The 24029-nt window shown below is 43.0% G+C and overlaps 2 protein-coding genes across 2 annotated transcripts; both read right to left on the minus strand.

Annotated features, from left to right (window-relative positions):
• Window positions 1-682: 682 nt before the first annotated feature.
• LOC138611990 (relaxin-3 receptor 1-like) lies at window positions 683-3327 on the minus strand. The gene is made up of 3 exons (XM_069685275.1): window positions 3121-3327; window positions 1400-1846; window positions 683-1294 (listed from the first exon to the last, which is right to left on the minus strand). The coding sequence occupies exons 1-3, from the start codon at window positions 3325-3327 to the stop codon at window positions 683-685; spliced, it is 1266 nt and encodes a 421-aa protein (XP_069541376.1).
• A 3877-nt stretch (window positions 3328-7204) lies between these two features.
• Window positions 7205-15649, minus strand: LOC138611227 (cyclic AMP-responsive element-binding protein 3-like protein 3-A). Its single transcript, XM_069684207.1, has 10 exons — window positions 15629-15649; window positions 15265-15363; window positions 14605-14878; window positions 13837-13964; window positions 12353-12463; window positions 12027-12133; window positions 9736-9804; window positions 7758-7842; window positions 7410-7503; window positions 7205-7329 (listed from the first exon to the last, which is right to left on the minus strand). Exons 1-10 carry the CDS (start codon window positions 15647-15649, stop codon window positions 7205-7207), a joined length of 1113 nt encoding a protein of 370 aa, XP_069540308.1.
• Window positions 15650-24029: the final 8380 nt, after the last annotated feature.

Raw genomic sequence — 24029 nt, forward strand, 5'->3', positions numbered from 1 at the left:
GGAACAGATTCACAGAAACATAGTTTTAAAAATGGCACCAAAGAAAATATGGCACACAAAGTTCACTCATAAAGGAGAATTTCAGTTACTTTTAAATGTGCTTAATGTGCTTTCTAGCCAAGAGCTGAGAAGATTCATACAACTCTCATGTTTGAACGCTAAATTTGAAGCTACAGCTAGCAGCCAGCTAATTTAGCTAAACACAGTAAAGCTGCCTGGCGCTATGTTAAAGCTATGTTCAAGCCACTTCTAAAGCTTGCTTATTTCATCTGTCTGTAAACCAAATGCACTCCATTTGGTTGCTAATGGTTGGCAAAATCCAAGACGCAAGAATGATGCTAATCATAGCCAAGAAATAGGCTAGTCCTGCACATACTGCTTGTTTCTTATGATTGTATTGATAAAAAAGAAACAGATTGGGTTAAGTTGTGAACTTTAAAGGTGCTGTAAGTCAGATTTATTTACTTTTAGTCAGAGATACTCCAGCTGATTACCCGTTAAGCTAAGCTAACCTGCTGCTGGCTTTAGCTTCATATTTAGAGGTCAAAGTTTAAACTTAGTTTGTCTGTTAAGAACTTTATTTGTGTTAAAGCATTCATATTAATCTTCTTATCTAACTCTCATTAAGAAGGCAAATAATTGTATTTCCCTAAATGTCAGACGTCTCCTTTAACAGAGTGAGTCACACATTGATGTCTTTGTGAATCACCACCAGGCTGGGTGGTGTTCCCTCCACCCTCCTGCCTCTCAGAGCCAGCGTGAGGACGTTTCTGATGGTGTGAGACACCCTCAGCAGGAGCTCCTTCAGTCCGGCTCTGTGCTCTCTGCGGATCAGGCAGTACAGCACCGGGTTCAGGCAGCTGTTAGCGTGAGCCAAACACACAGTCAGGGGGAAGGCGTAGGCCTGGGCGTTGTAGAAGGCTTTACTGAAGGGCACCAAGTCAAATTTGATGAGCACCCCCCACAGGGTGAGCGCCTGGTTGGGCAGCCAGCAGATGAAAAAGGACAGGACTACGATGGTGACGGAGCGGGTGAGTTTGGAGCGGCGGCGGTGGCGTCCTCTCTCACACTCTGACCTCTCTGTGACGCTCCCGCCGACCACACTGCCTACGACACGCCTGCTCAGGATGAACCTCAGGAGGAGGAGGTAGCACACCGAGATGATGATCAAAGGAACTACAAATCCCAGGAGGACTTTCTGTGTTTGATAGAGTCCAAGCAGGAACTGAGGATCCCAGTGGCTTGAATCCGAGTCAGAGAACCGCACCAGGCACAGCTCGTCATCTGCAGACACCTGCAAGCAGAACAACAACTTCATGAGAGGCTCCAAAACAAAATCAGGAAGTTAGACTGTCAGCAAATAAAATCAGGATGGTATTTCTGTCTCAAATCAACCAACCTGGACTGTGGTGGAGTAGAAAGCATGAGGCAGAGTAGCCACCAGAGACACCACCCAAATGCCCAAACTGGCCCACTTGGCACGAGCATTGGCGATCCTCGGGCTGTCCATCTTCAGGGAGGTCACCAGGGAGCGGTAGCGGGTCACGCTCATGGCGGTGAGGAAGAACACACTGGCGTACATGTTCATGGTGGTGACTGAGCTCACGATCTTGCACATGACCCGACCGAAGGGCCAGCGGAAGTCCAGCACCGTGTCTACGGCCCAGAAGGGCAGGGTGAGGACGAACTGGAGGTCTGTCAGCGCCAAGCTCATGACGAAGCAGTCGATGGAGGAGTGGTGGTGGTGGCCCCGGCGGCGGGAGTGGAGGAGGAAGAGGGCCAGGAGGTTACCCACGAGCCCCAGGACGCAGACCACCAGGTAGACCAGAGCGATAAGAACTCGCACCTGACAAATAACATATTTTAGATCAAATTCAGGAATCAACTTGGAGTCGGGGGCGTGTCCAGGGGGTGGCTTTGGGTGGCATCAGCCCCTTCTGAAATCGGATTTGCGACTCAAGGTGCCAACCCATAATCCTAAAGTTTGATTAAGTATCTGCCGCGTCAGAGGCGGGACTTAAGTGAACAGGCTGTGGGTCGCTTTTGTGGCATTTCAATGTGGCACCAATTCTTTTATTGGCACTTTATAATGTGACCTACATCTTCTTTCGAGTCCTTAAACCATTAAGGGTGCTTTCACACCTGACAGCTTTGGTCTGAACTTTCAGGCTTTACTCTAAAATACGGTTTGTTTGGACAGGTGTGAACACGCAATTGAACTCTGGTGCGTACCAAACAACCGGACCATGGTCCGCTAGAAAAGACGGGTCTGGGTCCGTTACCAAACGAACCATGGTTCGGTTCAATTCGGGTTGATAACGGGTGCTGACACTGACAGAGACAGACACGCAGGCAGACAGCAAGATGAGCAGAGGACAGACGTGGGGGAACGACGAGGAAATAGAAATATGGGCTGACCAAACAATTTCGCAAATGCTTGTGGAAACGTACATGAACACGGAGGTATTCAAACTGTTTCCTTGAAAAACTAAAGGAGACTGGAACTGATCGATCTTTGGAACATTGCGATTAAAAGAAAAAAAAAACTCCGACCACAAAACATTAAAGTCCACGATCGCGTTGAGTGTGACTGAGGAGTGTGCGCTCTCTCTTTGTTTACTTCAGGGAATTTTCCCACGTGGAAATTCTGACCAATCAGAAAGCAGTTTCCTCGCGCATCAAAACTTTTGATTCGCTGGTAAAAGCTGCCGTGTGAACACAAACCAAAAATTGTAACAATTTGGTCTTTAACTGGACCAAACAAACCGACTCTAGGTGTGAAGGTGTGAAAGCACCCAAAGCTTTGAAGCATATTAATTATTTTGATTAAAATGTTTTTACACAGGAATGTAACATCCAAAACGTGATACTTAATGTTTGTAGTTTTAATACATATGGTAAGTGGAAACAGAAATGTAAATAAGTATTATTTAGACGTGTGTGGGCGCATACTTCTGGCCACCCCTGCACAAGTCACTGCCCCAGATGGGCCACCACAGTCAAAAAGTCTGGACACGCCCCTGCTGGAGCTGCTAATTGGTCACAAACTACAACATGAGTGAAAGAATGAAATTAGCTCAAAGCATTTCATTTATGCAGAGATTTTTTATTTAAACTTACTGCCAGGTTTGCGCTGTCTCCGTGCAGGTCCACTGAAGACTCCTTGGAGAGGATGTGTAACCAGCAGTTCAAAGAGAGGTTAAAAGCTGCGGGGTTGGATGCTGCTTCTGTGGGACTGTCAAGTTTGAAGATGTCTCGCTCATCGTCTTCTCCTCCGCACACACCCAGCGCGGTCAGAGCTCCGGAGCTGCTGCTGTTACTCTGCATGATTCTGCCGAGGTAAGGGCGACTTTCTTTTTCTGTTAAAAACAACAACTTCCGCAGGTTTCCTTCCTCCTTCTTTCCGGCTAACTTCCACAGTGTGGGCGCGCGGGAGTGGATGCAAAAATCCCCATCGTCCTCGCGCTGTTTTTAATCTTCAAAGTCTCAGCGTAGAATCAGAGTTGCACGATTTATCCGAGAGATTTCTGAACTTAAACGAGGAAAATAATGTGGTTAATCCGGGCGAGTTTACTTTAGCGCGTGCGGGCTGAAGTCTGTAGAGATGCAGCCGCCTCTCTTCTGGCAGTGATGCTGACAGCGTCCTGAGACTGGATGCTTTTATACCCGCTCGGCTCTCCTCGGCCGCTAGATGGCGCGCTGCCTGAGCGAGCACACCGTGCAGGACAACAATTATGATTATTGCAGCAGATAACGGGCAGGAGTACAGCTCCTCTCCGTATAGTTCTCGTTTTAAATTTTTCATTTCCATTAAAAGATACAATCAGTTGCTTTTGAAGCTTTTTACCTGATTATACATTTGTAAACAAACAGGGGAAGGCTTGAATTAAATGGTGAGGGAAATAATTTAGCAGTGTGATTCAATACAAAAGAATAAATGTCTGGATTTAATGGATTTTTTGCTTTTTTTTAAAGAAAAGGAACTTCAGTTTAAATGAAAACAGCTGCAGACTGTCTTCTTCTTTCTGAGTTCATTCATACCTCATTCATACAACGTTAGCTTCCTATTTTCATCCCACTCTTTGATGGAGCCGGCTAATCTGATCTCTCTGATGTTATGTACCCACATCACCTTGAAAACACCTGCATATGATATGCAAATATACATGAGGGTATTTTTTCGGAAAGGTATCCTTAGGGTCTGTTAGCGTGCATCTGAAATGATGTACATCAGAGAAATGATTGGTTAGATTTCAAAGCTCTCAGCCTTTGTGAGGGAGCCAGGAAGAGTGAGATATAAAAAGAGGGAGATGTGTGTGTGTCTGTGTGTGTTTTGGATTTGCATATCTTATAGGTCACTGTTGGTATTCTCAGTGTGCAGCAATATGGCCAGCTGTGTTTGCATCAGAGGGAAAAGGAGAGAGAGAAGCACACTAGAAACTGAGTCATTTTCTCAAGCGTGCTTCAACAGTCTAGACTGGACTTCTTGGACAGTCTATCAAACAATTTACATAAATCTTTCCCCTCAATTTGTCGATAAGAAAACTGCAATGCATTACTGTTGCTAAAAAATGACATTGAATAAGTGTTCTGTCCTTTAAGATGCTGCATCAGGGTCTGTTTTAAACTCCATTCATGACATTAGTGTCCCTGTTTCTCTGTCTGGCATCACAGGAAGTCACGAACAACGTCAACGACACTAATTTGTTGGCAGTTTAATTTAGTTTTTACTGAATTGAGACGGATGGACTCTGGAGCAGTCTGTGAAGTCGTTCAAAGCTTTCCCAGACACTTGAACATTTCTAATTTCATTTTCATCAGTTAGTCTTTGTTTTTCACGGCGCTTAAAACACAAAGAGACAGGGGAGATGCAGACATCAATCTTGTGAGAGCATCTAACAGAAAAACACACAATAAGGCTCCTCTGCTTTGTTTCGATGCATAAAATTCACAGTAGTAGCAAGGATATAGCTCTAAATACAAGTTGATTTTATTAGAAGTTTAGGAAACTATTTTAAATAAGTCCAAAATGGAAAAATAACATCGTTATTTTTGCAAAGAAATGTCTCCTCCAGAAGTTTTTCCTCATTAAGGCAGCAAACTGTGAGTGCTCCGGCTTTTTTTCTGCTTTTTGCTCAGAAATTCATGAACCCACCGATGTCCAAACTAAGCTTGCTGGAACATCTCAATTAATCGATCCGTTCCTCCTTCAGCGAGCAGCACCTCTGCTCAGCTCAGACACGATCAATATTGAGAGTTTCTACATACATTTCCAATTCCCTCACACACCACCAGGACACACAAGAAGTCTGATCAATAATTCATTTCTGACTCCCAGTGCGGATACTTAGACGGCTTTGGGTTCAGGTTTGTTGAAGTCAGTCAGGCCTAAAACTGCACAGTTTTGTCCACATGCTCAGCTCTCGCTTAAACAAACAACTCTGTGAGGATTGTTCAATGTAAGCTGCCAACCATCTGCAGAATGTTTGTTTTTTGTGTTAAAAAAATCAGAACTACTTACTTTCATTTTCCATTCAACCGCTTACCTATATTATCTGCATAATTTGGTTAAGACTCAAGTATTAACAGGCCCTCATACAGCCTCTGCCTGAAACGACTCAGTCAGCTCTGTACCTTCAAGAAACCCCGCCCCTACAAGCCCGGTTTCTTCTGATTGGCCAGCTGTCTGAAGCCTGACAAGGGGCAGAACTCAGTGTTTGAGGCACGTCTCCTACCCTGTAGCCGTGTTACAGAGCTGTCAGCAAAGAGTAAACTTCCCTTTCTCGATTTGAAATGAGAAGCAGAGCAGTTGAGCAGAGTGGTGGAGTGAAACAAATGTCCCAGGCTGAGCTGCTGGCTGGGCGTGTCTGTGCCAGGGGCAGGAAGTTCTGCTATGTCTCAGGCAGATGCCCAAATATGGAGTTCCTCCACTTTGTGACATCACAAAGTGAAGCGTCTGGAGAAGACCGTCTGAAAGCAAGCGTTCACAGCAGCCTGCAGACTGAGACTTTTTTAGCAGGGGATTACTCCAACATACTTACCTACAGATTTGAAACTTCACCCACGATTAGTTTGGACATCAAACATTCTTACGATATATATATATGTCTTAAAATGAGAAACAGCAGAATACTCCCTCTTTAAAGCTTTGCTCTCTGCCAAAGTAGCCTACTTCTCAAAACTGCAAGCATAGCATCAGGCTGTCAGGCATCGAAAGTCCTGCAAAATTCAATCTTAACAAATACCACAGTCAACCACGCAGTTGCAGAATGTAAACTCTTGTTGCCTCGTTGTTCCTCGGAACAGAACATTATGTGCTGCAATCAGAAAAACAGCAACAAGCCGAACCAGTAAAGTGCTTAATGGATGGACTCCCTGTAACAGAAGGCAGCTCCTGTCATTTTCCATCAATTGCCTTAAATAGGCCGAAAGGACTGTTTGCAACATTTTTCTTTTACATGAACTAAAAAAACACGCTTCCTTTTTTTAAATTATATAATCAGCTTTTACTCTAAAATAGAGACAACGTTCACCGTTACTTGAACCTGAAGCAACTATTCCCATATTGACAGCTGCCATTACAAGTAAGGCCCATGACAAGTTTTAATTAATGTGAGACATCATCCAGCAACTTTTAACTGAAAGAAATTACAAGTAACAAGTAAAGCAAGTATTTCTGGGGGGGCATTTTTTTTAACTTTCAAATACTGAGTCATTATTTCTGGGAGGCTTATTTCTCTTTCAAATTGGACACATTACCAACTGAATCAAGACACTTCAGGTGCTTCCAAAATACCTCTTTTAATTCTCCTCTCTTTCAACATCCCACTGAGCTGTTACAACATGTAACTCAGTTTTCTTTCAACATATACATTAAAAGTAAATAATAAAATACAATACAATCATGTCATTTTACAGATCTTACATCTTGCAGTTTAACATCAGCAATATAACACAAGTTCCACCATGTCCATGAGGCGTTACGTCACCTCCATCTGAGTGGGTGAAGTTCAGTAAGAAAAACCTTTTGACAGATTTTTATGAATGGAGTGGATGGCAAACACCTCACTCAGTCTCTGCAGTGAGAATCAGATGCTGCAAACCAATCAAAGTGCTCATTTCAATGCTGCGTTTGCAAGCAGGCCTGCACTCCTTTGCTGCGTCTTTCCTCCTTGGGCTCCCACAGTGATTGTCCCAATGACGGTCATCCTGGAGGTGAGAGGATTGGAAGCCTTCTGTAGGGAGGCCTGTCCAGGGCCAGGGCTTCCCCGTCGGGCAGCAGAGGGAGGTCTTGTGCGTCAGTCATCGACTGCAGGGAGCGTGACGACACTGAGGGCCAGAGAGGAGTCAGTTTGGTGTTTTTTTTAGGAGAAGGAGAAAGTGTGAGAGTGTGTGTTAAGTCTGCAAACCTTTGGTCAGCGTGTAGTCTTCCTGGCTGAGCTGGCTGTACGGCTCTGGCTGAAGCTTTGAGGAAATGATGAGGGAGAAGGAGAGGAGCAAAACCTGGATGTAAAAGCAGCCAGAGGACAATGAGTTATGAGGTGTAACCTACATACAATGTTGCACAAAAGATGAGCATACATGCTATTCAAACATCTGACTCGGTTAAAATCCTAGAGGTAAACACAGCTGTAGTCAGGCAGGGTTTTAATGATGTACTCAGGCACTGACCTACATCTATCATTCAGCTGTTGCAGATTATTCTGTCTGAGCTAATTCTCAGTGGTGTAAATTAATGTAACGTGTATGTTTCTCACCAGGATGCAGGTCCCTCTGTGTGTTGTTTTGCTGGAGCAGTTGGGGAGGAGAGCTTGTAGCTGGCTCAGCTGCTCCAACAGAGCGCTGCATCACAAGCACAGACAGGAAGATGAAAGAGATGGTGTTAAATTTTCACATGATGGACCAGCATGCGCGATCACCGGAAACTAAATCAACCAAATAAAAGAGCAGCACGCGGTTGGAAATGTATGTGTGCAGCTTTTCACCACGTGTTATTACAATTCACCGCAGCACTCTGGCAGAGTGCGGAAGAAAGCAGCTTAATGAGATGAGAGGATGAAGAGGAGGGGAAATCAGATGACGCAGTGTGAGGTTTTAAAATTGAATGGGCTTTGTAGTCTTTGTATTCCTCCTGATTTTCAACAAGTTTTCCGAACCCTGTTGTTAACACCAGGAGACGGGGGGGACCGCGCTGATAAAACCAATAAAGATCAATGAAACACTGAAAGGAGAAATCCAACACGTAACAAAGACATAAAAGACTGAACGGGGAATGAATCACTCAAACAATTTGTCACACAAGAACCTTTGCAAGAGTGACAGGAAATGGCAAATAAAAATGGAAAATATATTAAAATATTAATGGCACCACTTTCAGGTGAATACTGCATTTGTCTTGTGCTATTTCCTGTGTTAAAGATCGGCCACAGCTGAGTCCATAAAAAGTTATAGTCCTTAAGAGATGCTGCTGAGCTGAGTTCTTACAGCAGCAGTCGGCTCAAGAGCTTAACTGAAAGTTTGCCACACCCCTCACATTCACAGCATTCATTGTCCAGTCACAGCTTTGCCACTGTACCTGGGGATGGCTGTGTAGTTTTGGATAAGGATGGGACAGTACCACAAATATACCAAATCAGTCCATATCATATCACATGCCAAACATTTATCTATCACTTCTTGGTAATCACATTATTGGTAATCATTATATTTATAGCGCCAAATTTCATCAAAAGGTATCTCATGACACTTTACATTTAGGGCACATCTAAACAGAACTCTGAGGAGACTCTGAAGCCTCTTTTTACACTGCCAGTTCAAGGCGGGATTATTACGCCTCTATTACGCTCCGTCTTCTATGTAAAAGGCAGAATGGCGGGCGAAGTTGTTCCGCCTCTGAGCCGGCATCGGAGGTAGTTACGCCGGCGTTGCTTGGTGCGATGCAAAATCGCAAAGGCGGCACAACGGCGGAGCTCAGAGGCTGATGATTTTACCATGAGCAAGCACTAGGCCGACAGCAGGAAGGAGAAAGAAGAAAATCTCCCTTTTAACAGGCTGAAACCTCGAGCAGAATAAGGCTATAGACTGCCATCTGCCTTGACCGAACAAGACATGTATTGGAAGTATAAAAAATCTGGGGATCACTCAGGCCGGCGCTGCACTGAATTAAAGTGGTGACCATTTACCCTTTCCAAAAGCAAAATCCTGAGACAAAGTTTAAGGATTGGATTAAACATTTTTTTATCTGCTGTAACATAAACTTCCTGCTATTTTCATTCATTAATAAAGAATAAAACTACTTAAATAAAAACATAAATCAATCAGAAATGATCTGTCTTAACTGTACTCCCAATATTATTTTCAGAGACGCAGTGATTTGACAATCAGCAAGCATGTGGTGAAGAAAATCTTCATGTAACCTTCATGTAATTCTATGTATTCTGCAAAGCACTTTGCAACCTTGTTAGATAAGTGCTATTTAAATAAAGTTATTATCATTGAGCAGAACCAGACTCAAGGTTGACAGCCAGCTGCCTCGCATGAAAAGAGTTTCTATAGGCTGGATCTTTTCTCTGGGGACCAATCAGCCCACCACTACTTTTAAATCCCCCATATAATGAAGTGGTGAGTGTTGAGCTGTACGAAGAGTGACCTTTACCCTTATTAGTAATAAATAGATCCATCTAAAATGACAGTAATCATTAGTTTCAGCCTTGTTAGGCTTATTGGAGGACTCACCTGTTGGTGTCCTCCAGCTTCTGGATCTTTCTCTGCAGCTCGAGGTTGTTAGCGCTGCACACAGACATCCTACAGGAAGAGAGAGAGTAGGGATACAGATCAAATATATACCGACAGGCATCGATTAACACTCTGTAATGACTCTGCTTTGTGTCCCCTTCACTTCTCTCCCCCAATATCTGCCTGCTGACTGTTATCTCCCCCAGCACCCCATTCTGTCATCCAGTGCCTCCACCCCAACCTTTCTCCTTCTTCTGCCTTGCTGTTTTTTTGAGTCACTGTGAGTCATCCTCCATTATTACCCCATGACTGAGCCACGACTGATAATGATGCCCTGTTGATATGATCATTGAACACGCTTAATTACCTACAAATGCTGACTCCGCTCTCTGCTGACAATCTCCCCCCATCAGGAAACTTTTGTTATCCACAGGCAGCGAGGACACGCTTCACTAAGATATGTAAGCTCCAAATTGATAATAAATGATTTTTTGGAAACTAGGTGTAGACCCACAAAGGTTTGTTTGGCGATTCTGTGACCCTGCTGAAGACCCACAATCAATCTTTCATTATTCTTTGACAAGGGCAGAAGCACAGAACCGATTCTATGATTCAAAATATAATTAAAATTCATGTTTATTGATTCAGATGGAAAACACGACAGAAGATTCATGTCATGTCTCACTTTATTCTTCTCTGTACCGCTCTGATTTCAGATTCAACCTTGTGTCCTGGAAACTCCACACAGTCCCAGACGACTCCCCTGTTCTGAGATGAGTCAATGACGGCAAATTAAATAGTCCACTGGAGCAACAAGTCCTGTTGGGGAATTGCTGCAATGTCCTTGTTTGAGGAGTCTTTTAATAGATAAATCAAACCAGGAGCTGAAGCACTGCATTGCTTGTGAAGGTGTGATGGGGCAAAGAGCAGTCAATGTGGGGGAGGCAGGCATGATTAATGGATTTGGTGACAAAGGCTAGCTGTGTGCTATGGCTCATTCTGCACAGCTCGGAGGTACAGGAGGAGGAGGAGGAGGAGGAGGAGGAGGAGGAGGAGGAGGAGGAGGAGGAGGAGGAGAACTAAACTGACCTTCATCTTGGAAAAACTTCCTGCACGTATTGTGAGATGTTGCAGCTACACAGCAGCTTAGCCTCCTGTTAAACCCCTCATGTTGCAGACAGAACTTATATGAATCTGACTTTCATACAACGTTTCCTGTCCTACTGACCCCAGGTCAGACAAAGAAAACACACTTTGACTGTTTGTGTGAGAAATTGTGATTGTGCTGGAGACCTTCACATTCTGACATCTTCATTCATTATGCATAATGCTCTGTTGACAAATCCGGCTCCTGCAGCCGATCTGTTCTGGATTAGCAGAGTAGAGGAGGATCAGCGAGAGGAGACGTAACTTAAACAATCACTACAGTCATTGAAGTTTACATATCTGTGAATGTCAAACTCAGACCAACACAAGAAGCTTAAATATGTTAAACATGCCGACGTGCGGGATCTTTTTCAGTGGGCTAAGTGTGTGTTTTGGTTAGCGGAAGTGGCTACGGAGGCTCCACTCGCTGGTCTCTACTGCGCAGCTCTCATAGAATTTTTCTTTACCATTTTGATTAGCTGACACAGGACATTTGTTATTCTTAATGCCAGAAGTAAAAAAAGGTTTTAGATCTAGTTCTTCCGATCCTTTGAATGTTAATTGTCAGTGTTGCTGAAACTTAATGAACAATCTCAGCAGCAGAATCTACAGGATCCTTTTGTTTTGATTTTGGCACATCCATAATAACTCTCTTTATCACTGTGGTGTTCTTCCGCTGAATTCCCCTGATAGCAATTAGCTTTGAGTCCGGCTTTGCGGCCTCTTTCTTTTGAAAAAGGTTTTGAGCTGCTGTAAGAAGTTGGTGTTTCTTTGTTTTGTCAGACACGACAGCTGCTGCAACCCAGCTCTTTGTTTTTTATTCCAAACAAAACACTTCTGTTGTTGTGAATTTCCTGTGAGCCTGAACAGATTTCCAAGAACCCCAGGTATCTGCAAATAACAAAGCTTTCACAAACTGTTCTTTATAATCAACGATATGAAACAGCTAAATGAACGTTTAATTCCATTGTTCCTATGTTCTCATCTCACCCTTTGTTGAAATTAATTAAGTCTATGACAAAGCAGGCACATTATAGAGTGCGTCAGAGCACAACAAATAACTTCAGATAAAAAGTTTCATTTACTAACTTTATGCAGAGATAATGTGGTGCTGAGTGAGGATGCTGAGCACAGCCGGCTCCTACCTTCCCTCCAGACTGTCAACATATTCCCTCTTCTTCTTCCGACTCTCTTGAGCAGAGTGCTTGTTTCGGATTTTCCGCCGGATTTTCTTCAAAACCCTCTCTTCAATCTTGTCAGGGAGATGAAACACATGGCAAGAAAGGGCGAAAAAGAAGAAAGAAAAAAGGGGTAAGGGAGAGGAAACTGGGTTTTGGGAGGTGGGGGGAGAACTGGCAGAGGTCATGCAACTGGGAATACAGATATAGATTTAGGCCGTGAACATGCATGGTGTGTGTTTATGTGAGAAGAAAACTGCCCTACATACAACCCTACATACAACTGTGTGTACCTTAGACAGGGGCAGTTTACTGGGTAAGTTCACCCCTTCTTTTGCCAGCAGCTTCTTCTCATCCTCATTGAGTACAAGGTCCTGCAGGGAATTCTGGGGGATCTGCTGTGCCTGTGAACCAGATGGACAGAATATTTCACTTACTGTTACTTTCTATGAGTAAGTTCAGCCAGAGATGCAGTTCATAACATTCTGTTGCCACAAAGGGGACTCTCTGTTCCTCTCACAGTGGGACAGGTCATTATAAAAAGCTCTGATATCAAATTTATTCAGAGCATTGAGAGGGAAATATTTTCATACCATAGTCTGCGTGAATACTCGATTTTGATTGGCTGCAGAGTGTTAATTAACTCCTGAGAATTTGACACTTCAGGAGACAGTTCACCATCTCAAATGAGAGCTGAAATAGCAGCAAAACTCAGTCAAAGCCTCCATTTATAATTAATGATTCGGAGACAATGACATGGCTGTTTAGCAAGGTAGTCTTTTTTAAACATACTATATTCTTTATGTTTGTGGCGAAGGACGACGTCCGTAGCAGCAGCAGCCAATCAAAATGCACGCAGCTCCACTCGCGGATGAAGACGCCTGATGCTGAGTCTGAGAAAAAGTCCTGAAAAGTGCTGAAAAGACGGCGGCGTTTGATCTTGAGTGTGTTTGCGGTGTTATATATTGATTATAAACGCAATATCAATCTCGGATCCCATCAGCTATAGTCTTACGACAATATAGCCTCTGGGGACAACGTTGGACATGTCGGGAGTGTAGCCAGTGGTGAGCATAAACGGCTTCAGGTCAAGACTTCATTTTCCGCGTGCTGCATTGTTTACAGAAAAAGAAACCATATTTCCTGTGGTTGGTTTGTAATTTACGGGTCTTGCCTTTGCTAAAACTTCTACATCATGAGGCAGATTTGTAATAGGTAAGTTTGGTCAGGTCTGTCTTTAAGAGGAGAAGAAAACAACATTTAAAATGCTTGTTTGTTGATCGCAGGCCGAGGAAGTCAGGAAATCTGAACGCCGACAGCTTTCGTGACACCGCATCAAGGAAATTTGTCTCAAGTGAATTAAGAACAACCAATAAGATAGTTAGCTGAACTTACATGCAGATGTCGGTTTATAGAGACTAATAAGAAGCTAAATCATCGTCAGATAGCCAGTGATGGGAGCTGGGATGTCAATACGGCGTATTATGGTCCGCCTGCTTTTGCTCTCCACACTGACTGTTTTTCCTGCATATGCTGCAGCCTGCTAACACGTGATTGGTCAATATTATTCGTACTACATGCCTACTACGAACAGAAATAAGAACACTTGCCACGCCTGAAGTCCACGTCCCTGCCTACAGATTCTTTATTTCTATGTAGAATCTGTGAATAGAGATTTTGAACGCATGAAAACATAAAGTAAGGGTCTTTTTTTTCAAGTGGCCATTGTATTAGCGGGCTAATGCCATTCTTTCACATAAATATCTTCTGTCCTTACTTTCTGTCCCAGGTCGGAGAGCAGCAGGTCCTTCACTGTGAGCGTCTGAGCGGACGACAGAGGGGAGGTTTGGTTCGTGAGGTAGTATGCGATGCCGAACTGATCCTGGAGGTCACCCGACTCCCAGCCTGCAGGAGGAAGCAGTAAAACGGCAGGTGATTATTCAAAGAACTGCCGGCATGTGCCATTCAAACAAAGCATTAAATGTTTAGTTTTCTGCTCGTGTCTTATAAAAATAATAATAATATGTACCTTGCTACACCCTGCTCTTCTTTAAAAAAAAAAACAATTTTCAAAAAATATGTCACATGTTTCTCTGTGTTTGATATCTCTGTTGGTGCAGACCCTGTTCAGTCAGTCAATTTTATAATATTTTTAGCACTCAATAACCAGCAGTGTGAAAAGGGGCCATTCAATAAAGGCTGCCCTCAAAAGAATCACGTGATTAATGATAACTTAACAACAACCTTTTATCCTCAACAGATGCCCAGAAAAAGGCAAAACACTAAATTACTTGCTCTTTGAAAGGCCCCTAACTGTACAAAAAAGGCTCAGTCAATAGCTCTTATTGTTCGCTCACAGGATGTGTTATTCCAACACAGGATGTACAAATGGCTAAAATTACGTTAAGGTTATCCATTGCCCTGGTTTACGTTGTTCCTCTAGTTGTTCCTCTAGTTGTTCCTCTAGACATTTGTGCTCTGAATGACCGTTTACTGTGATGTTTGTTTGTGTTTCACATCATGAATTCCCTTTTTATTTCCTCACCTAGATCTATGGAAACATGAGGCGTTGTTTTATTTGTAGGTAACTGGTTTTCCGAAGGCGAAGGCTGAGGGAAAGACGAAGTGTGGAAGGTTGGAAAATCCACGCAGGAGGGCGGGTGGAGGCACTCTGAAGGATCTGTCAGGGGGTCCTCGTTGATGCCGCTGTCTGTGGTGCAGGGGGACCACAGGGGGGACGCTGCAGCCGAGGAAGAGTCGCTACCACCCAGCAGGGCGTCCAGGAAGTCATCTGCGGCCGACGCCTCTGGGCTCAGTGCCTGAAGAAGGGGGAGGGGGGGGGTATGTATACATCATCCCATGACACTGACTACTACTGCTGGATTGACCGATCTAATCAGATAATCATATTCCCACACACGAGCTCAGTCAAGAACATAAACACATTGGCTTTTCAATTCCTTCAGCTCATTTGCTTGTGGCCTCGTGGCTGTCACTCACAACCGTAAGCGTATAGAAGAACACAATGAAACTGTAAATGAGCTCCTATTAGGTTTCAGCTCAGTAACACATGACCTCTATCCAGGATGCAGACCACACTCAGCCGTCAGATGTTTGTAATGAGATTCAATTAGTGCGGTGTCAAGGCTGTCCCCTGAGTGACTCCGCTTGGGAGCAATCTGAGCCAAATGACCGCAGTACTCACATCATCAATGGTGATGCTCCATGGCTGGTTTCTCTGGCAACTGGCGGTTTCATGCGTGTTTCTGAGCAGGAGGTCAGCGAGGTCCATCCCAGCGTGCACCTGAAATCAAGAACTGCTTTGAGTGACGGGTTTCGAGTCCAGGTGCTCCTCAGAAATCCTGTTTCTGCAGCATGTGTGCTCTTACTGCTTGTTTTTTAAGGATATGAACAATATCTTTAGCTCAGGTCGCTAAATCCCAAATCCACGCTTTAAATCAAAACAAACCACTCTTACTCCTTTAAAACTGTTATCCCTCAGTCTAAATCATTCCTCTACACACAAGCCAGAAGTTGCTCCCAGTGATCCGACTACAGATGTTTCTTACCTTGTCTGTAGTCAATGTCATGATTCCAACATTAAAGCAGCTGATGAAATTACAGTGAAACTATCCGGCAGGAATAACAACACAGAAACAGATCAATACGCTCCTCTCTGTGGCTTTGACGTCTGAGAGGAATGCCTGAGTCTGTTGAAAGGGACAAAGTTGAAAAGCCATATCACACATTCCCCAAACCCAGCTGATCGCCGTCCAATCCAGTGTTCAGCATGCAGCCGAGAGAGCCAATCAACATTAAAGGACGACTTGCTGACTGATTAATTACTCAGAGTGGCTCACAGGTGACCTTTGATGTTATCATGACAAGTCAAGATTGATCCTCTGTGTGGTTTCACATTCATTTTTGCTGATTGATTTAGAGGTTGTTTTTTTTCAACGATCTCAAAGGCAGAAGTTTGAGAGAGAGCCGCGCTGTTAACTTCATCTGTCATTATTTGAACATATTTGTGACTGATCCATCACTCGCTGCTCATTTTTCTACTCAGCAGTACACGCTGAAAATCAAACCACACGCATTTATTTCATGATTATAAAGTATGTGAATAAGTGAAGGCCATTTATTTCCCTATCAGAGTTGTTCCTTACCTAGAGAGTGGGATCCAACTGTCAGAAGGATCCCCATTAAATTTGTTATGGACATTTATGTTCGGTACACATAACCACAAAGTTGATATTTCTGTTTTAAGATAAATTTATCAACAACTGCTTGATAGAATGCTACAAAATCTGTTAGACATGTTTCTGTTCCCCGGCAGATTAATTGAATTAACTTTGTTGAATTAAAGGGGATCTCTAAGGCCATGTCTACACATATACAGCTATACGTTTTCCCCTCCTTTGTTTACAAAAATCCCCTTCCACACAAGCACGGTTATAAAAAAAATCCCTGTCCAAACGAAAACACAAAAACACAACAGAAACGCTGTCATGAGAATGCCACACCAGCAGGTGGCGATATAACCGGGTCATGTGAAGAAGAAAAAGAATCAAAAGTCTGAAAACATCTATTGCCGGAAGACTACCTGGCTGGCTGCAAAGGTGCATCGAGGAAGGGGGATGATATATTAATATAGTGGACAAGTAACATGTAAAAAGTCCTGTCAGAAAGGTCAGCTGCATCACTGTTTTGTCACGTCCGTCATTTTGAAAGGAATGTCGCCTCATTTGTGACGCCTCGCAAAGGAGATAATGGCGCACAGCCTGACATCTCGAGCCAAAAACGCCATTTACCCCGTCAATACGTCTCCATGGAAACGGAGTTTCTAAAAGTCTTCACCCTGTTTTACAAAAGACCCGTTTTCAGTGACCTAAAACAATGCAGAGAAAAAGCTATGTTTTGAAAAATACCCGTGTACGTGTGGACATGGCCTCACAGGAAGCTTTGTAAAAACCTTCAGTGGCAGCACAGGATGTCACTTGAGTAAGCTTTGCTTGGGGCGATAGACTGTATAGACAAAGTGGACATAGCCTCCGATTATAAGCAAACGCTTAAGTGTCTTAAACCTGTAATCTTTTTAATGGCCAGCAGGGGGCGACTATTTTGGTTCCAAAAAGAAGAATAAAGATTTTTTAAAATCCAGAATGGAAATTGAATCGATGCTAGTTTCAAGTTTTCTTCTTCTTCAGGCAAGTTGCCGTCAGGTAAAATAAAAAAACTCAAGGCTTCCTAAGAGGGTTTACTAAACAATGGATGACCTCACATCGGCACTTCTTTCATACAGTCGAGGATCTGGGCTTAAGTTTGAAAATGAACAAAGTCAGACTAACTAGCAAATGAACTGAACTTTGATTGTAAACAGGGTCAGAATTATACAGACCAAACATCAGTATTGTTGGCATTGCCATTTTAAACAGGTTAGCATGCTAGCATTAGCATTTAGCTCTACAAATTGTCACGTAGTGCTAATGTCAGAATGCTAACCCGCCAGCCTCACAGAACTGCTAGCATGGCAAAAGTTACTCTTGCTGTCTAGAATGACATTTACAATTCTTTAGTCCGTTTATGTTGTGAGTTTTGCCTCTTCAGACCTCTAAGAAGAAAACACAGAAAGATTTGATGATGTAAACACAGACAGTACAAACAGGTTTGCACATAAGATTAGATGGATGAGAAAGGATGATTTAATAATAGTCCTCAAACCTCAAAGGCGATCAGATGGTGAGGGGTGATGAGGGCTGCATCTCTGGGGAGGAAGCTGTTCCTCAGTCTGTTTGATCGGGTTTTGTTGGCTCTATATCTCTACCTTCATCCCAAGGGGTCAAACAGACCGTGACCTTGGTGGGCTGTGTTGTTAATGATGTTGCGAGCCCTCTTGTGTAGACAGCGAACATGCCCCGAATGCAGGTGTGGGAGCAGGGTTCCCACAATCTTCTGTACCATTTATAATACCTGGACAAACTCCTCCAAGTTGTCAGAGTGCAGCTGTCATACCACACCATGGATCACAGACAGAGGATCCTGCTTCTTTAGACGTTCACAGGGAGCTGAGCGGGAAGTTTGGCCTGTCTGAGATTTCTTTGGAAGAGAATTGGGAATTCTCACCAGGTTGGAAGTGTTAGGGGACCATGAGAGATTTTTATTTTATATTGATTCAAAGGAATATGATGCCATTGACACAATCCACCTCCTGTTTTAATGTGGAGGGAGATGTGTGGCCTTCCTGGATCTCCCAAAGTCAACAATGATCTCCTTTTGTTTTTAAGGTGTTTCGGGGTACGATTATTGTCTTAACTTTAGTGGCGTCTTCAGCAAACTGCACTATAGTGTTAGTCGAGTGATTGGAAGTGCAGTTGAAGAGGGCTGAAACAAGCACACAACCTTGCGGTACACCTGTGTTCAACAGTGTGTTGTTCAGTTTGTCTTGGTTTGTCTTGTCTTGAAGTCAATGAATAGATGTGTTTGGATGCTTGTGCTGCGACATACATCGGCTTCCCTCTGTAAGCACACTGGTGACTGTCCAGATGAGGGGGGAGTTATGACCTTAATGTGAGATAGTACAAATCTCTTAAAGCACTTCATAACAACTGGTGTTACGCTAACTAGGGAACAGTCATAAAGGCTTTAACTGGCCGTTTTTTGGGGCACAGGGATGGCTGTGGTGGATTTAGGACAGTGAAGACTGAAGCCTGTTGTAGGGAGAGGTTAAAGGTGTTTGTGAACACTCCCACTGAAGTGGGTCAGCACTAGAAAAAAGGTTTGGACGACTAACCCATTCAAACTTACTATTGAGTCTGCCAACTTCAAAACCCACTGAGTTGTAGTTCAATTATGTTTTTCTCAAAATTGGTCAAAGTGGACTTTTAAAACTTTTCCTTAGTTTCTTTGTGTCTGTCGATGAGGCACTTTTCTGTGTCCTTCTCTAACCAACAACAACAAACTGCTCTTCTATAGCAGATTGAAATCACCTCGCCTCCCTCTTCCTTATCTTTATTGCTGTAAACAGGAACATCAGTTTGTGCTATTTGTAAGCATACACACCATAAAGCAAAAGAAATTACATAATATGTCCTCGCAGCAATTACACAAGAGGAACATGCACGCTTGCAAAGACGTATCTGACTATTATCACAGTGGGAAAGAGAAGAAGGCTGTTACATTCCTCTTTAGTGTAATCAACAGTCCGTCCTCGAGTTGCCAGAGCAAACAATCCCTCCATCACTGCTTCGAATTCAAAGTATTTTATACCTACGAGGAAAAGAGCTCCGTGTGGATCTCCAGGCTCAAATAATTGAAAGCCACTTTCTGTTCTCTGCAGATGATTTCTTTGACAGTTTTACCTTCATCACAGTTCAAAGTAGACAGAGACATTATTTTTACAGTAGTTTCTCTTCTCTTGGACCTTGTTGCCTTTACTTAACCATGAAAAAGTTTCAAAGTAGGGAGGAGCATGAATCTGTAGAAAGAAAGATCGCAGGTCACATTCAGACTTTGAATATGGCACAGCTGAAACTTTATGGAGACTGACATTAATTTTACAGCTCGTGGGCTTTTCAGAGACTCCTCTGCTAAATCAAAATACAACTCAAGAATGTCAAAAAATCCTCAGATATGTCAGGAAATGTTCTTTCCATGCATTCTTAAGTACCAGCCTGATGCTATGCTCGCTGCTATTCTATACAATAAAAATAATTCATGCACTGTGGCCGCTGTGCATCCCTGTCTTTGAAGCCCTCGCCTCTTTGCGTCTAACGTCTGTTTTTTGCAATGAAATGCACTTTACCTATGACAGAGAGTCCTGTGTTATCAGTGCTTTAATAAGCCCTAATGCATGGCAGCAGAGCTCTGCTATCTTTATTGTTGTTCTATCTTCAGATTACAGAGTTTCAAGGTACATATTATCTAACCAGGACATGTCGAAGCACATCTCTGGAGACTGAGAATAGGCTGCAGCTCAGCACAGATGACTGCTGTGTTATTGCTCATGATATCATACTTTAAATCCATATTTTCAAGTTCATTCGGATGCACTGAGGGTTCAGAAGAATAGCATCGACTCGTGTACATTCAGGATTAAATCGACTTTCCTGGAAGTGATTCACCAAATAACATGTAATATACCACAAAATCACAGCCAGTCCTCCTTCAGTGCCTTTCTTACACCTGCACATGTACGTTTGATGAAACTCATGTCCAGCAAAAATGCTCTCCCTCTTCACTCAGGCTCCTATTCTTAAGTAAGAGGTGTGAAATTGAAAAAGCATGAGCAGAAAAACACCCCAGCTTGAGCTGTTCTCATATCAGTGAAAATAGACCTGATGGGTAAGGAAAGGTTACAGCTACTGAAATGAACCCAGTTACACCTGTTTTTTTTTCAGATCCACAGGACAGGTGAGGAGCAGGGAGCGTGCTCGAAGCACACAGCGTTATCACTCCTCCAGCCGTGACATGCATGTCGGGTGGCTCTTATCTGAAGCTCAGTGATAAAACCGATGTGCACGAAATGATTCAATACCTGCAGCTGGTGGGAAAGTCCCAGTGAGTCACCAACAGGAGAAATGAAAGCAACAGGGAGCAATTCTTAACCTGGACAACAATTTATAATCTAGATTTAAATGAAGATTTTCATATTTGTAATTCCTGTCATTCTGTACCATTATAAACACGAGATAAAACAGAAGATTCTCCATGCTCACACCTACAAGGGTCGCGTAATGGTTTCTTTCTGCAGGACGTGCAGAATGTGAAAATACAACTGGGATGTCATCTCCAACATTTCCATAAAGATCTCGACCTTTTGTGACATTTTTACACAACTGAAATCTAAATTTAGGTCAGTTTCTGCACTCAGAGAAGGCCTGCAGATTGTAAACTGTATAGCCCCCCTAGCCCGCACACACATACACCGAAACAATAAAGTAATTCATTCAAAATCTTTATTGGCAGAAATGAACACAAATCAGCCTACAGTTCTTAGTTGTTTTAGTTGATCAAAGTTATTTGTAGTTATTATAATAAACACCCCTTTTAGTTCAATTTAAATGTAGGCATTTCTGCATGCATGTATGAATGTATGTCAAAAAGTGTGCATACATGTGCGTGTGCATGGATGAATATATTTTTTTAATAGTTGAACAGACTTTTGATTATCAAGTAAGTTTTTTAATGATTTTATTTCACGTGTGCAAATCTAATCTTGACAATCTCAGTGCAGACAGGCCTCACGCACCCCCAGCGATCTTTGGCTCGGAACCCAGGTTGGGAGCCACTGATCTGGTCGTATAATTATGTCATTATTTTTTCATCTCTTATTACAGTTCTGAACTAATCGACTCTTCTTCTGTTTCATCTCAGAGTCAAACCTTTGTGATGAGTGACGAGAGCAGATTTCCCTCCTTTTGGTGTTTAAAGCTTGTGTTTAGTTTAACAGCAGGGCCACAGTCAGCGTCCTACAGGCCGAGCTTTAAAGGAGACACCTGCTGTACCACGAATATAGGAGCAAATGTTTGGCAACATTATGACATTATTATTGACACCTGGAAACAGACTGCATTTGAAGCAAACATCACGTTTTAGTAGGTCAGCTCCACTGGTAGAATCTAACACAGTGCATAACATAACATAATGTAACATGGATAACAATAACATGGAAAATACTGGTATCAATTGAAATGAGCATAGACAATATTGCCTCTAACCACAGCTGTGTTCATAAAGATCGTAGAGATGATTCTAGTCTTTTATTTTTGCCTCTAAATCTTCATTCAGTCTGTGTTTTTGTCTCCTACAACAAGCTGTCATGTCAGGTACACATCTGTTCTCAAGAGGGCCCATTATTCAATGTGCCTGTTGTGGTACATCCATGAGCAACGTATGACTGATGTCTTTTTCATCAGATTTCTCCTGTGAGTGTAACACTGAGTCCACTGGGGAAACAGGAGGAATCCCATCACCCATTCACATGTGTGCTATATTTATAGAAACACATTCACAAAAGCTCAGATTGTTTTACTCTGCTTCTGCTCATTTCTACAGTATGTCCCGTTTCAGATTCTCTCAGCCTCCAAGGTGCTTTGTCCTGCTCTGCCCTCTGCTGGTGGAGGACTGCTACAACAGCTCAGCCTCTGCTTTGTCCACAGAGGGCCCAACACATCATTACAGGCAGGAACAAACCCAACAGCAGTGTAAACAGTGAGGTAAAAAATAAACCTTCAAAGTTTCCTCATATTATGACATTTTATTTCAAACATTTTTGCAGTTTGTTGAGGTCAAAGGTCACCATAGAAACATGGCTCACTGTTGTCTGAAGTTGCAGATCCAGTCTCCCCTGACTTTGGTCTGCTGTAAAGAAGCAAACAAACATTTTAGGAGCTTTCTCCGGTTCTTACATAATAAAAATTACATTTATACATTTTAATACATAATACATTTTACTTGAAGGCGCCTTTCTCAGCACTCAAGGACACCGTACATTGATATATATATATATACAAAATACATATTAAAATAGAGAGAAAAAACAATAAAAGTGACAAAGCAATTAGCGTCATATGGAATAGGCAGATTTAAACAGATGTGTTTTGAGTTTTGATTTAAAATCCGGGAATGAATCGATGTTTCTGAGTTGGGGTGGTAATGAATTCCAGAGACGGGGAGGAGCGGCTGAATGCTCTGCTTCCCATAGTGGTGAGGGGACAGACAGGTGTAAGGAGGAAGAGGATCTGAGGGAGCGGGAGGGAGTGGGAACATGGAGGAGGTCGGACAGATATGGGGGGGCGAGGTTGTGGCTGGCCTTGAATGTTAACAGGAGGACTTTGAATTGGATACGGAACTGAACCGGGAGCCAGTGGAGCTGTTGGAGGACAGGAGTGATGTGGTGGATGGAGGGGGTTTGAGTAATGATACGGGCAGCTGAATTCTGGACCAGTTAAAGTTTATGGTAGATTTGTGAGGGAGGCCGAAGAGGAGGGAGTTGCAGTAATCCAGACGGGAAGTGACGAGACTGTGGACAAGGATGGCGGCAGTGTGGGGGGTGAGGGAGGGGCGGAGACGATTGATGTTTCGTAGGTGGAAGTAGGCAGACCGGGTAATGTTATTGATGTGGGATTGAAAGGATAGTGTGCTGTCAAGGATGACACCCAGACTCTTAACCTGGGTGGAGTACATCTGTGCTGATGTCAGTTTACGACGTGGATTTAATTTAGTGTGATGACAGGAAGAAGTGGATACATATGGAGACTTAATATTTACCTTTGACATTGAATGTTTTTACACTTCATATTGTCCCTCCTCCTCCACTCTTCTCTCTTTTGCTGCTTGAGTTTTCTTCTCATTGCATTTTCTCCTCCGTTCTTGTATCTCCTCTTCTCCTCTCCTCTCGTCACTTTCACTCGCTTTGGTTTATTCTCTAAAAAAAGAAATGAAGACAACAGGTTGAACAGATGAATCATCTGGCTATGTCATTGTGAAGATAATATTATACTATAATAGAAAGTGATGTTTGTTTACCCTTTGTTTACCCTAGGGCAAATAGGTGTTTACTCACAACTACTACCCTCCCACCTACTCTCCTCTCTATAAAGGTCTCTCTCTCTCTCTCTCCCTCTCTCTCTCTCTCTGCTGGCAGTCTGCATAAAACTTTGTTTTATAAATTGACAATTTTTTAAATAAAATAACAAATGTTATTGTTGTATAGAGCAGGAAAGCAGGCGGTCACTGCTGGAGATGTGGAGACTCACGCCGACTCATGTTGACAGCTGGTGTAAACAGAGCCTCTGAAACTCAAATGGAAGTCAAGGAGGATTGTAGTGAAAAACCAAGTGCACACATGATTCATCGTTCTCTATATGAACTACATGAACAACTTCAGAACAGATGATGGGATAACTGCACCTAATGGTAAAGACATTAGAGAGTTATTGAATAATTATATACCTTTCTGCATAAGAGTTC

This window comes from Semicossyphus pulcher, unplaced genomic scaffold (genome assembly GCF_022749685.1).
Source record: "Semicossyphus pulcher isolate SPU_LCO1_2020_fin unplaced genomic scaffold, fSemPul1.0.p SCAF_7, whole genome shotgun sequence".
NCBI classification, from domain to species: domain Eukaryota; kingdom Metazoa; phylum Chordata; class Actinopteri; order Labriformes; family Labridae; genus Semicossyphus; species Semicossyphus pulcher.